The 14,260-nt window shown below is 39.4% G+C and overlaps 1 protein-coding gene across 4 annotated transcripts in view; it reads left to right on the top strand.

The window, feature by feature from the left end:
• CHRDL1 (chordin-like 1) overlaps nt 1-14,260 on the top strand; it is a 250,102-nt gene that overhangs the window by 149,807 nt on the left and 86,035 nt on the right. For 2 of the 4 annotated variants that reach the window (XM_006873242.1, XM_006873241.1), the window contains 2 exons: nt 7,737-7,879; nt 9,725-9,818. The exons of 1 other annotated variant lie outside the window; for it this stretch is intronic. In XM_006873242.1, the coding sequence (XP_006873304.1) occupies nt 7,737-7,879; nt 9,725-9,818 (237 nt within the window). Of the gene's footprint in view, nt 1-7,733; nt 7,880-9,724; nt 9,819-14,260 lie in introns of all 4 variants that reach the window. One more of the 4 variants, XM_006873243.1, reaches the window with a different exon arrangement.

Here is a 14,260-nt window from a genome sequence, read left to right as displayed (position 1 = left end):
CTCAGTGCTGTTTTAATTTACATTTCTCTTATGAATGAAATTTATTTCTAAGAGCCATTTGTACTTACATTTCTACCAACTGTTTATATTATTTGCCCATTTTTTTCTGTTGGTTTATTAATCTTTTATCAATGTTTAGGAATAGGTACATACATATGCACACTCTCACAAGCAGGATTCAAAAAGTTCATGAAAAATGAAATCAAAATATTATGGAATTTTTTCCATGAACTTTTTGAAGTCCCTCATGTATATCAGAAGCAAATAGAGTTAATTTAATCTGAAAGTAACAAATTTCTGAAAGAAGCTCTAAGCCAGTGGTTTTGCAGTGTTTTTAAGAAGCAAAACCCTCTCTTCAAATAAAATCATAAAAATCCAAACATACCTAACGCATAAAATTGAAGCTATTCTATTGAAGTGGAGGTGGGCCCCTCAGACATCTCTTGAACTGTCCTTTGAAAATTTCTGTTCAGTTCTTTTACTTCATTTCTTTCAGTTGCTTTAGCTTCTCTATGTTCAAGAGAAAATTTTGGGGTCTCTTTTGACTTTTTTCCTTTCTATTCTCTTTTTAAAAATATCTTATTGCTTTCTTCATGTATGACGTTCTTGATATCACACCACAACTCTTCTGGTCTTTGGTCATTGGTGACTAATGCATTCAATCTGTTTTAAGGTGGTTTTTAAATTCAGGTGGAATATATTTAAGATCATATGTTGACGGTCATGGACCTGTCTTAATTTTCTTCAGCTTCAGCCTGAATTTGCATATGATGGTCTGTTCCACAGTTGGCCCCTGACCTTGTTCTGGCTGATGATACTGAGCTTCTCCATTGTTTCTCCCCACAATTGTAGTCAATTTGATCCCTGCGTATTCCATCTGATGAGGTCCTCATGTACAGTTGCCATTTCTGTTGTTGAAAAAAACATATTTGCAATGAAAAATTCATTGGTGTTGCAAAGTTCTCTCATGTGATCTCCGGCATCACTTCTGTCACCAAGGCCACATTTTCCAACTAAGGGTCCTTCTTTGTTTTCAATGTTTGCATTCCAATCATCAGTAATTATAAGTGCATCTTGATTGCTTGTTTGATCAATTTCAGACTGAAGAAGTTAGTAGAATTCTTCAAGAAGTAATTTATTTTCCAAACACATCTGTAGCAAGAGTGATGGCTTTAGTACTTACCTACTTGTCCCACAATGTCCTTCTCCCATTCCTCATTATAGTGCTATTTGGAAATTTGCCTGGAAGCAGGGGAGTTGAGAGAGGCTAGAAGCCATACAGCCTGGTCATTTCTGTTTGTACCATTTTCCAGAGAAGCCTTGAAGCCAGCTTTGCTTTGGACTGATTTTTTGCCAGTTTCAGCCAGTAACACTAAATGTGTTCCAAGGATAGTTGGTTAGCAGCCCAGCCACCTTGGAAAATCTGGTAATTGAGAGGGTAGAGTAAGAGGTGGCTTTCCTTGCTTCTGTGGTTGGGAAGCATGCAAAGGAGACTTGAATCCTGTATCTTATGCTTAGATAGAACTATTGAGACTAAATTGGTCAAGTGGCTTGCCCAAGGTTATGTGAAGTTGGTCCACAAGTTGAGATTATGATTTAGTGATTCTGTCCACAGATTTAATACTCACTCTATGAAAGGAGCACAAACTTGAAGGCAGAACTGTACAGTTCTCTTATTAAATAGCCATATGGCATGGGCCAAATCAGCAACAACAAACTAAGAGCTAATACTGTTTTTAGAGGAAAAATAAGAAACTTGTGTTATATCTTGTAAAAGTTCACTCAAGAAATTAGTCAGTCACAAAAAGACAAATATTGCATAAGACCATTGTTATAAATGCTTAAGAAAAGATACCCATAATAAAAGGGAAAGAAAAAAAAAATCTTTGTTGCTTACTAGTGGGGGTGGGGTTTGGGAAAGCTGGAGGGAGGGGACAGTAGCTGACAAGGTGGGGGGCAGACACGTCATAGTTTGGGTGTTGGGGAGGGCAATACACAAGAAGAGGTTGTTGTTGTTAAGTGCCGTCAAGCCGATTCTGAACCATAGTGACCTTGTATAGGGTTTCCGAGGTGCAGCTGGTGAGCTTGAACCGCCAACCTTGCAGTTCAAACGACTTTGCAGTCTGGCTCATTAACCGATAACGCCACACCAGGACTTTCAAGAAGGGGTTGTTGTTGTCGTTAAGTGTTATCGAGTTGATTCCAACCCATAGCAACCCTGTATAAGGTTTCTGAGGAGCAGCTGGTGAGCTTGAACCTCCGACCTTGCAGTTCAAATGGCTACCCTCTTATATTTACATACATACATATATATAAGAACAAGGTGATAGGGGAATACTGAGACAGGTTTGCATGATCTAAATGGGACAGAGGTAAAATAGTGATGCATACTCAGCTTTGGAACAACAGGGCTCTGTGATACAAGGATAGAGGCATAGTTTGAAGAGGGGAAATAATACTAAGATGCCTGACTGTCTTAAGAATATCAGTTTCCCTTGCCTACTATTGTAAAATAGACACTTGAGTGGGATTGAAAGAAATGTTGGGAAACAAGATTACAGAAAGCTTGTATGCCTGTCTTCAGCCTGTAACTAATTGGAATACCTAAAAGGGAGTCTAGAACTTTCCCAGTGAAGTAGGCCTCCTGCAGAGTCTTTGCAGTGTATAGGACCTTAGGTGGATCTTGTGCCCCATCCAGAACCTTCTGAGGTGGGACATTCCCACTAGAAAGGACAAGCAGACCATCCTGGAACAGCTAGAGCAACAGAAGATACATCTTCAAAGAAAGATCATCAGGAAAAACCCAAAACAAAAATGACAGTATAATTGGCTACTACAAGAATAAGCAAGTTATTCACTGGGAAGCCATCAAGGCAAGCAATCAAGTCCCTTCAGGAAAAACCCCCTTCTAAGACTGAAACTCAAAGGGAACACATAAGCAGGCATGTAAGCTTGCTGGCAACCACACTGGTCTACTGGTGAGTGGAAGAAGGGGAAAGGCAGCAGTGAAGAAATGGGCTGCGTTCAGCCACATTCCATAGACTCCCATTGACCTGGAGATGAGAGAGAGAAGTGGAAAGGTCCACAATGTAGTGAGACCTGGCAATAACTGAGCCCTTGGACAAGGACATAGCCACAGAGGGCTAGAGCTGACAGTGAAGCATCCAGCTGATATGAAGTGAGGGAGACGCACCCAAATTTGCAGATGGTACCCATTTGACCTACACTCGATGGCTTGATCATCAGAACTCGACTAGTGGAAGATAAGAAAAAAATTTTTTTTTTTAATAAAGGGAATCAGGGTAAATTGCTACAATTTGATGAACTTGACCTATACTTATGGATGTAGTAGCTCAAAATACCAACTGAAAGGGAAGGAGTCTTCATATTATGTCAATCCTATCCCCTCTGTATACAGGGTAGATAGGGACGGGCAATTTAGACATTGGCTACCTAAAATGAAGGGGCAATAAAGACATGGAGTGACTGGCTTTCAAGGTTTCAAAAGGGAGTTTAGTTTAAGAGTGTGTGGGAAGGAAGATAGAATCCCCATTGAATAGTTTTCATCTTGTCTAGATGGGTCTGGTGAAAAGAGATGGGGATAAGATTCTTATGATTCAGTAGTGAGTAATTGTTATCATGACTAATTGTGACTGTCACAGCTGTAAAGGTAGAAGTTTTGTAACAAAAACGGGGGAGTAGTTAATATTACAATTCAGAAACAGAAGACTCTAGGACCATCAAGAGAGAAGAGCTTGGGCGAAATGTGGGACCCTATCCAGAGAACCAGTGACACCAGAGATGGAGGCAGAGATGGGGGCATGGAAAGAGGGAGCAGCTGAGGACTCTAGACTCATGGAAAGAGAGGGACTGAGTGCTGATGGCCAGGAGGCAGGCTTGCAGAATGTGCCCTTTGGTTGTTTAAATTATTATATATTCCTGAGTGTTTTTGTGTACATCTCCCCACCTCCCCCCATCAAAAAATAGAAAAATAAATACAGGGAATGGAACAAATACTGTTGAATGATGTTGCAATGAAACAATGGTGTAAAGCCGATCTTTTCCTATATTACAAAAAAAAAAAAAAAAAAAAAGATCACTCAAACCCTCAAACCAAAGACAAGTTTCCTGCCATTGAGTCAATTCTGACGTGTAGCGATCCTGTGCAGGGTTTCTGAGGCTATGTATCTTTATGGGAGCAGAAAGCCTCCTCCCTCTCCTGAAGAGCAGTTAGTGGGTTTGAACTCATGACCTTGTGGTTAGCAGTCCAAGCTTGCCCTACAGCACCATCAGAGGTAACGCATGGAATGAGTTACTCAGAAATTGAGATCAGATCGACTTACACAGTAAAATTGAACATTCCATTAGTTACCAAATTATTGAAGACAAAAACCAAGTTTGGTATCAGTTTTCTAGAAGGCCAATCTTCATGTTTAATTGCTTTGGGTTTTAAATTAAATGGTGTCTTACTTTTATAGATTTGACGTGATGGGGACCTTACCTGATAGTGTCTAAGGGGGAGAATTTACAATCAGACATCACTTCACTTACTGGAATTGCCACTTTTAAGTCGTGTTGTCTTGGGCAAATCAGTATATTTCTTAATCCTTAGTTTTTTTATCTGCAAAATGAACATGATCATCTGAATTTGTTAGTAAAATCCAACAAGATAATGTATAAAATAAGCATTTATTTTCATGCTTGGCATATAGTAAGGGTTCAATAGATGTTATATTTACATGTGTGTATATATATATATATTATGGTTATGAGTAATCTTAGATTTATCTTTGTCGTGTTTACCAACATCCTGAGAATAATTTCATTCTGATTTTTAAAAACCGTGTTCTTGAAATACCATTTACTTACCATAAAATTGATTCATTTTCTTTTGGTTTTGATGGATGGGAAACAAGAGATAATCCCACACTCCAAGCCATATTTTGAAACAAACATCTCTCTTAATTTCTCTTTAGGTATTTTCCCTAACTCTGCTTATATCTATTGTTAATTAATTCATAAATGATTAGTTTAATCTGGGGCTTGTTCATTTTAGTTTGAGGCATATGTGTGCAGGATGTGCTTTAGAAAAGTCCTGTGAAAAGACTTCTAGAAACCATTCAGTTAGAGTCAACTTAACAAGTGTTTTGACTTTCTACAACATGGCAACCCTGCGGAAAAAAGAAACATAAAAAACAGAAGACCAAGTCCTTTAGTAGCAAAATAGTTTAATAGAAAGAATATGGGATTTAGGGCTAGGAGATAAGATTTCAATTTATTTTTACCACTCCCTAATGTTGTGACCTCAGATAAGTCACTCAACCTCAGAGACATTTTTCCATCAAATGAAAAATGAAGGTAAGAATCTGTCTTATTTTATTCACAGGGTTGTTATGAGGCTTCGTTGTGATGAGATATGTAAAAGCTTTTGTAAATTATTTCCTAGGTTAGTATATTCCACAAATAGTAGTTATTAGACTATCCAAGTGCCATGCTGTGAGCTGCATATCTCAGAACCCTGAAAAATCCCGATTGTGGGCTGGAGCTATCAGGAAATGCTCCCTGTAATAAATGAGACTTGAACTGATCTTTTGAAATCAGATGGGATTTTAGGAGGTGCAAAAGAACAGTGGAGGGCGATGAGACAATTTTATGGAGAGAGAGAGAGTGAGAGAAAAGGCTACAGAGGCCGACACACCAAGTGGTGAGAAACAAGAAAGGGGATAAACTTATTAGGGTAATTGTAATTGATAGGTCCTCTTTTTGAAAGAACGGGTTGTTGTTAGGTTCCATCAAGTCGATTTCTACTCATAACGACTCTGTACAACAGGACGAAACACAGCCTCATTCTGTACCATCCTCACAACTGTTACCACATTTGAGCCCATTGTTTCAGCCGTTGTGTTAATGCGTCTCATTGGGGCTCTTCTTATTTTGCTGACCCTCTACTTTGCCAAGCATGATATTCTTTTCGGTACTGCTCCCTCCTGATAACATGTCCAAAACATATGAAATGAAGTGTCACCATCCTTGCTTCCAAGGAGCATTCTTTCTGGCTGCACTCCTTCCTAGACAGGTTTGTTTGTTCTTTGGGCAGCCCATGGTTCTTTCAATATTCTTTGCCAAAACCATAATTCAAATGCATCAATTCTTCCATAGTTTTCTTTATTCAGTATCCAGCTTCCATATGTATATTTGTTGTTGTTTGATGCCATCTAGTCCGTTCGACTCATAATGACTATGCACAACAGAATGAAACACTTCCCCATCCTGCGTCATCCTCACATTTTTGTTATACTTGAACCCATTGCTCCTGCCACTGTGCCAATCCATCTCGTTTGGGGTCTTACTCTTTTTTGTGGACACTCCACTTTACCAAGCATAATTTCCTTCTCCAGAGACTGGGCCCTCCTGATCTAAAGCATTAGAGGAGAACTCTTGCTTCCAAGGAACATCCTGTCTATACTTCTTCCAACACAGATCTGTTTGTTTTTCTGGCAGTCCATGGTACGCTGGTAGCGTAGTGGTTATGAATCGGGCTGTGAACCGCAGGTCAGCAGTTCAAAACTACCAGCTGTTCCACGGGAGAAAGATGAGGTGTTCCACGCCTGTAAAGATTTACAGCCTCGGAAACCCGGTCGCTATGAGTCAGAACTGACTCCATGGCACACAGCCACCATCATGGTACTTTTAATATTCTTCTCCAATACCATAGCTAAAATGCATCAGCTCTTCTACAGTCTTCTTTATTCATTGTCCAACTTCTGTATGAGGCAATTGAAAATACCATGGCTTGGGTCAAGTGAACCTTAGTCCTTACACTGACATCTGTGCTCTTGAACACTTTGAAGAGCTCTTGTACAGAAGATTTGCCTAATGCAATATGTTGTTTATTTCTTGACTGCTGCTTCCATGAATGTTGATTGTAGATCCAAGCAAAACGAAGTCTTCGACAAATTTAATCTTTTCTCCATTTATCATCAAGTTATTTATTGGTCCAGTTATGAGGATTTTTGTTTTCTTTATATACATGTTGTTGTTAAGTATCATCAAGGTGATTCTGACTCATAGTGAATCCTGTATAGGGTTTCTGAGGAGTGGCTGGTGAGTTCAAACCTCTGACCTTGTGGTTCAAACTGATCTTTTAGTCTGGTACTTATCCTATAGTGCTACGCCTACTTATATGTTTTTATTAGTGTTGTTAAGTGCTGTCGAGTCATTTCCAACTCATAGAGACCCTGTATAGGTTTCCTGAGGAGTAGCTGGTGTGTTTGAACTCCGATGTTGTGGTTCAGAGTCCAGTGCACATCCTACAGTGTCACACCAGGACTCTGCCTTGCACACATTGTTGTTGTTACGTGCCATCGAGTTGGTGTCAACTTCCAGCAACCCTGTATAGGGTTTCCGAGGAGCAGTTGATAAGCTTGAACTGCCAACCATGTGGTTCAAACTGACTTTGCAATCTAGTGCATTAACCCATAGTGCCACATCTGGACTCCGCCTTGCACATACTAGGTATTTGATTAATACACAATGAGGGAATGGATGAATGTTTATGTCATCTGCTATTCTCATTTGCTTGCTTTAATATTATTTAGTCATAAGCCACTGATGCAAGGATAGTGTTTCTAACTCCCTTTATGTAGTACAGCCCCGCCTACTGTTGGGATTTATATATAAATTCTTTGCAATGATGCCAATACTCAGTGTGTTCTTTCTTCATCTTGTCCCAGAAGACCCCTTACCTCCAGCGAGCAATAAAGTTGCCAGCAAGACGTGTGAGTACAATGGAACTACTTATCAACACGGTGAGCTGTTCATGGCTGAAGGGCTCTTTCAGAACCGGCAACCCAACCAATGTACCCAGTGCAGCTGTTCGGTAAGATGTGTATGTTAATGTTTCTGCTAGTCCCTGTTGAAATAAGACAGCTTTCTTAGTCCTTGTAAGGCCTTTAGTTTGAGCATACACTGTAATGTATTTGATTAGAAGCTGAACTACATACAAATTGAAATCCTCCCTGCCAATAGAAACTCCCTAATCTTCATCCACCCGGAACAAATTTGCATGAAGGGATCAGATCATACCCCAGACTTAAAGCTTTAGGCCTGCTTGAATGGGTAAAGATAAGCTAGTACTTGATCTGCACCCCTTCTCACAGTAGTTGCACCATTGAAACAGTTACGCCATCTGATGGACTCAATTACTTGAAACCTTGGGAATACTATAGGTAGGAAAGCCAACGTCTCTAACTAGAGCCACTCAATTCAATTCACAAGACAAGGTGGAGCCTGGTGGTTCCTGTATCTGAAGTCTTCATTCATGATGCCCTGCCATGAGAATACTCTCAGTCAGTGCTGAGACATTATTCATCAAAAGAGCTGTATGTATTTCCTGAATAAAGAATACGAAATGCATCTTAATGTAATTACATAGTCCAGAGAATGTAATTGATAGAATTTGGAAATGAGGGAAAAATGGGTCTTGGAACCGAAGGATGAAGGAATAAAGATAGATGTAAAAAATAACTTTTCTGTCTGTGAGGGACATTAGGACACCCTGGGTGGCACAAATAGTCAAGTGTTGGAATGATAACCATAAGGTTGGCAGTTCGCACTAATCCAGAGGTGCCTTGAATGTGAGGTCTGGCAATCTGCTTCCAAAAGATCTTGAAAACCTTATGGAGCACAGCTCTACTCCACACACAGGGTTGTCATGAGTCAGACTCAATTCAACAGCAACTAACAAGAATAATAAGGGGCCTTAAACACTGACTGCCAAGGTACATTATAGACTCTTTTCCCTTACGGATTTTTAGTAAAAATATATCTCTATAGTTTATGGGAATTTCATTATGACCATGCCTTCCTCATGATCTTTCAGGAAACTTTTTGGTCCTAGAAAAATGTGCTTCTTAAACAAAGAAAAAGTTTTAGGGAACAACGTTTGAAGCATAAAATTTTAAGGAATGGACGTTGTGCAAATATAGACACAACCATCAAGTCAGTGTGATTCTCTTCCTTGCCTTGTGCTGAACTGTGGGATTCACATAGTCTTGTATTGCTCCATAGAGCGTGAGCCTTTGGTTTGGAAAGGAGACTCTAGGGGTGGAGAATGTCTGACCCTCAGGCCATATAAGGCTCTCAAAATCAATTGGTCTGGCCCTGCCAAGGCAACCACAAGTCCATCCATCACACGAGGGGTGAGGAAATTAGTTGTTTGGCCAAATATCGCAGGCTAATTTTTAAGTTGATAATTTCATATGTCCCATGAATGATGTTATAAATTTTGGCCGAAAAATGTTTCCCCACCCCTGCTCTAAGTGAATGTTACAAATGACAGCTGTCCCACGCATACTCATATTCTTAAATCTCCAACATTCTAGCTGGGACATGTTGGGCACCAAGGTGTATTGTGATCAGAGAAGAAAAGAGCAGTAATATATTTGGTGGTTTATAAAACCACTGGAAGCCTTCACACTGAGTATTTTGTACCATTTTAAACCAGGATGTCAACGCTTTTTGTGGCCTAGACACTGGCATGGGAAAAAAGTAAATAGAAAAATACAACAATAATAACAGAACTTAGGAGTACTTACAACTGACTATATAAGAGTAGTTTGTAAGCACATGTCATATTTTGACCCCTTACTGTATCCCAGGTACTGAGCTAAGCCTTACACCTATCCCAGATTTTTCTGATCATAATCCTGTTTCTCCTTGGCAGGAGGGAAATGTGTATTGTGGTCTCAAGACTTGCCCCAAAGTAACCTGTGCATTTCCCGTCTCTGTTCCGGATTCTTGCTGCAGGGTGTGCAGAGGTAGGTATCCCGCATCTCAAAGGCCCAAGGTGCAGCCGTCTGGAATAGTAGGTATTACAAGAGAAGAAATTGCCTGGCCAGTGTCGTACAGAAAGAGAATTTTTTATGGGAGCCTGAGAATTTCGATGTGCTTTCAATCACAAGAAGAAAAGCACTGATTTTAAGTGCCAGAGCATGAAAGCAATTGGACTGGAGTGCTGCAGGGGAGAAGGGGTAGGAGTCATGTAAGATGACAGTGAGTATCTTTATCTCGCCTTTCTTCAATCCTTCTAGCTCGGTCCCTAAGTTATTGTACCATAAAATACATGCCTTTCCATGCACAACCTTAAAAGGAAAAATGAGTCTTGCAAAGCATTGTGTGGCCCTTTTGAAGATTTTGCAGGACAAATTTAGGTATATTTTTTAAATTCACAGTAAAATGAAGGCAAGCTAAACTAAAATAAAATAAAATAAAAAGGAAGGAAGGCATCATCTACCTAAATCATATAGAAATTGAATCACCATTTTTTTTCTTGGATTCCCCCACCCCCTACGCCCCATTTAAAAAAAATAATAATGGCACGATTATTTCCTCCAGGATCCTAGGATTAAACATAAACATCTTTAATTCGTCTTTTGTTGTTGCTTCTTAAGTTAACAAATCTATTCACAGTCTCTGTTGGTATCCCTCCTTTACCCTTCCCCACTGGCATGATCCTAATTATGCCTTCCTTTTATACTTCTATTCCAACAACGTGTGCATTGAGCATCTACTATCAGTATATGCTTGGCACTGTACTAGAAGTTAGGGCTATATTGATAAATAAAATAGACATATAATAGACATACCATATTTATGCAAATAACACACAGGTGATGCATTTTTTACAAACCTCATGACTCCTTATGTGTTAGTCTCCTACACACAAAATGCATGTGAGCTATTTATGTATGTTATATACAAAATACGGCATGTATAATATACCATAGACTATATGACTTCTTTATTTGAATTAGAAATCCTCTTCCCTTACTTAATATACTTAAGATACTTTACTAACATCTTCTGGAAAAAGCATTGTGAAAAGTACCTTATTTAGCTGTGGAACTCTTATGAAGCGCACAACCTACATAACCATTATGTTTTTTGCTCTTATGAAACTCATATTTCACCAGAAGAGACAAATAATAAACAAAGGAGCAAAAAAAAAAAAAAAAAATCTGAATAGAAACAATGTAAGTGTGATGAAGGAAAGAAACAGAGGACTGAGAGAGAACATTACAAGCAAAGGCATTTAGGTTGAACTGTCAGCAAGGCCTTTCTGAGGAGGTGATATTTAAATTTGGACCTGAAAGGTGACAGGGAGTTATCCATGCAAAGCACTTGGAAGAAGAGCATTCCAGACAGAGAAAAGAAAGTTCAAAGACCTCATGCAGGGAAGAACTTAGAGAGTTCAAGAACCCAAATGACCAGTGTAGCTAGAATATAGTGATCATGGTCAAAACTGGCACGTGCAGAGTCTTGTAGGCCATGGGAAAAAGTTGGAGTTTCTGTTTTTACAAGCAATAGGAAACCATTGGAAGGTAGTAAACATGATACAATCCCATTTATGTTTCAAAAGATTTCACTAGCTACTGTGCTCAAACCAGACTTGAGGGAGGCAGTAATGAAAGTGGAGAGCCCAGGAGGAATGCTTTTGTAGTAAGTGAGAGAGGACAGGTGCTTGGTCTGAGAATGTAGTTGTTGTTGTTGCTAAGTGCTGTAGAGTTGGTTCTGACTCACAGCGACCCTGTATAGGGTTTCCGAGGAGCGGCTGGTGAGCTTGAACCATCAACCTTATGATCCAATGCATAATAGCAAGTACATATGCCTCTATTCCAATACCAAGCCTATTCCTTTCTAGCTAGTTGGCCATGAGCAACTTATTTGACCTTTCAAGTAAATTAGTAAAATGAAGGTGTGTCAGCACTTACTTCAAAGATGGTTATAAAGTTTAAGTGAGATAATGCCGGGAAAGGATTTAGCATTGTGTCTTGTATGGTGAAACTCAATAAAGAAAAATGGACAAGTCTGAAATATATTTAGAGCATTGGTTCTTCACCATGGGTGCACCTAACAGATCTATACCCAGACCAGGAATAGGAGGTGATTCCAATATGTAGCCAAGTTTGAGAACAAATGAAATAGAGGAAAAACATGGTATTTGCTTGAGATGGGGGACGGGTGACTCCGATACATTACTCTGGGAACCTGGTGGGTCTGTATGATAAGCACTGGACTGTGAACCACAAGGTTAGCAATTTGAGCCCATTAGCCACTCTGTGGTAGGAACATGAGGTTTTCTGCCCCAATAAAGATGTACAGCCTCAAAAATACTATACAGGATCTCCATAAGTCAGAATCAACTCCACAGCATTTAACAACAACCACATACTTTACTCATAAACAAAATATTAAAGGATGCAGGAAGCATCAAAAGAAGGAGGAAGGCATAAACACATTACTGTGCCATAAAGAATTGGTCAGTGTTCAATGATTTCAAGAGGCAGCATATGATTAAGAGCCATGGTATTGAAGGAAGAAGTCCAAGCTGCACTGAAGGCACTGATGGAAAAGGAGGCTCTAGGCATTGACGCAAAACCAATTGAAATGGTTCAACAAACGGATGCAGTACTGAAGGAGGTCACTTGCCTGTGCCAAGAAATCTGGACTAACCACCTGGAAGACATCCATATCTGTGCCCATTCCTAAAAGAGGTGACTCAATGGAATGCAGAAATTAGCAAGTAAAATTTTGCTGAATATAATTCAGAAACGGTTGCAGCAGTACATCGATAGACAGAAAACTGTCAGAAATTTAAGCCAGATTCAGAAGAGGATTTAGAACAAGGGATATAATTGCTGATGTCAGATGGATCTTGGCTGAAAGCAGAGAATCCGATAAAGATATTTACTTGTGCTTTATTGACTATGCAAAGGCATTCGATTGCGTGGATCATAGAAACTGTGGATAACACTGCAAAGAATGGGAGTTCCAGAAAACTTACTTGTGTTCATGAGGAACCTGCACATAGACCAAGAGGCAGTCATTAGATCAGAGCAAGGGGATACAGATGTTTTAAAATCAGGAAAAGTGTGCATTGGGGTTGTATCTGTTACCCATATTTATTAAATCTGTATGCTGAGCAGATAATCTGAGAAACTTGAGTATATAAAGAAAAACATGGCTTCAGGATTGCAGGAAGACTCATTAACAATCTGTGATATGCAGATGACACAACCTTGCTTGCTGAAGCCAAAAGGACTTGAAATACTTACTGATGAAGAGCAAAGACTACAGAATCCAGTATGATTGCACCTCAGTGTGAAGAAAACCAAAATCTTCACAATAAACAAATATTTATTGTGGACCAATAAATAACATCATGATAAATGGAGAAAAGATTGCAGTTGTCAAAGATTCCATTTTACTTGGATCTACAACCAACATTCATAGAAGTGGCAGTCAAGAAAACAAAGGACATACTGTATTGAACAAATCTGCTGTAAAACACGTCTTTAAAGTATTAAAGAGCAAAGATGTCACTTTGAGGAGTAAGGTGCACTTTACCCAAACCATGGTATTTTTGCCCTGCATGCATGTGAAAGCTTGACACTGAATAAAGAAGACTGTAGAAGAAGCAATGCATTTGAATTACAGTGTTGGTGAAGAATATTGAATATACCAGTGACTGCTGGAAAAACGAACAAATGTATTTTGGTGGAGTATGGCCGATTGCTCTTTAAAAGTGCTGATGGTGAGACTTTGTCTCTTTTACTTTGAACATGTTATCAGAAAGTTATCTTTTTCACTGATCCTCCACTTTACCAAGCATGATGGAGAAGGACATCATGCTTGGTAAAGTGGAGGATCAGTGAAAAAGAGGAAGATATTCAATGGCTGGCACAGTGGATACAATGGACTCAATCAAACATAACAACTGTTAGGATGGCACAAAACTGGGCAGTGTTTTGTCCTTTTTACATAGCATCCCTATGAGTCTAAACCGATTCATTGGCACCAAAAAATGACAACAACATACATTAGTATAACACAATTTTCCAAAAAGATACCCTTAACTACGTTAAAACCCTGTTCAAAAGTTTTTATGCGAAAGCATATTTTACTTATTCGATTCCAGACACAATTCTAAACACTTTACATATATAAACTCATTTAATCCCAAGAACATCCTAAGTGGTAAGGACTACTTGTTGTTGTTGTTAGGTGCCATCGAATCAGTACCGACCCATACAGACCTTACGCACCACGGAATGAAACACTGCCCAATCCTGGGCCAAAGTCACTACTGTTGCCACGCTTGAGTCCATCCATTGGGAGGGAGTCTTCCTCTTTTTCTCTGACCCTCCACCTTTGTTGTTGTTGTTGTTAAGTGCCGTCGAGTCGGTTCCGACCCATAGCG

Source organism: Chrysochloris asiatica, unplaced genomic scaffold, assembly GCF_000296735.1.
Source record: "Chrysochloris asiatica unplaced genomic scaffold, ChrAsi1.0 scaffold00231, whole genome shotgun sequence".
Classification (NCBI taxonomy): Eukaryota; Metazoa; Chordata; class Mammalia; order Afrosoricida; family Chrysochloridae; genus Chrysochloris; species Chrysochloris asiatica.
The sequence above is the reverse complement of the archived record's forward strand: the minus strand, read 5'-3'. Positions and strand labels throughout refer to the sequence as shown.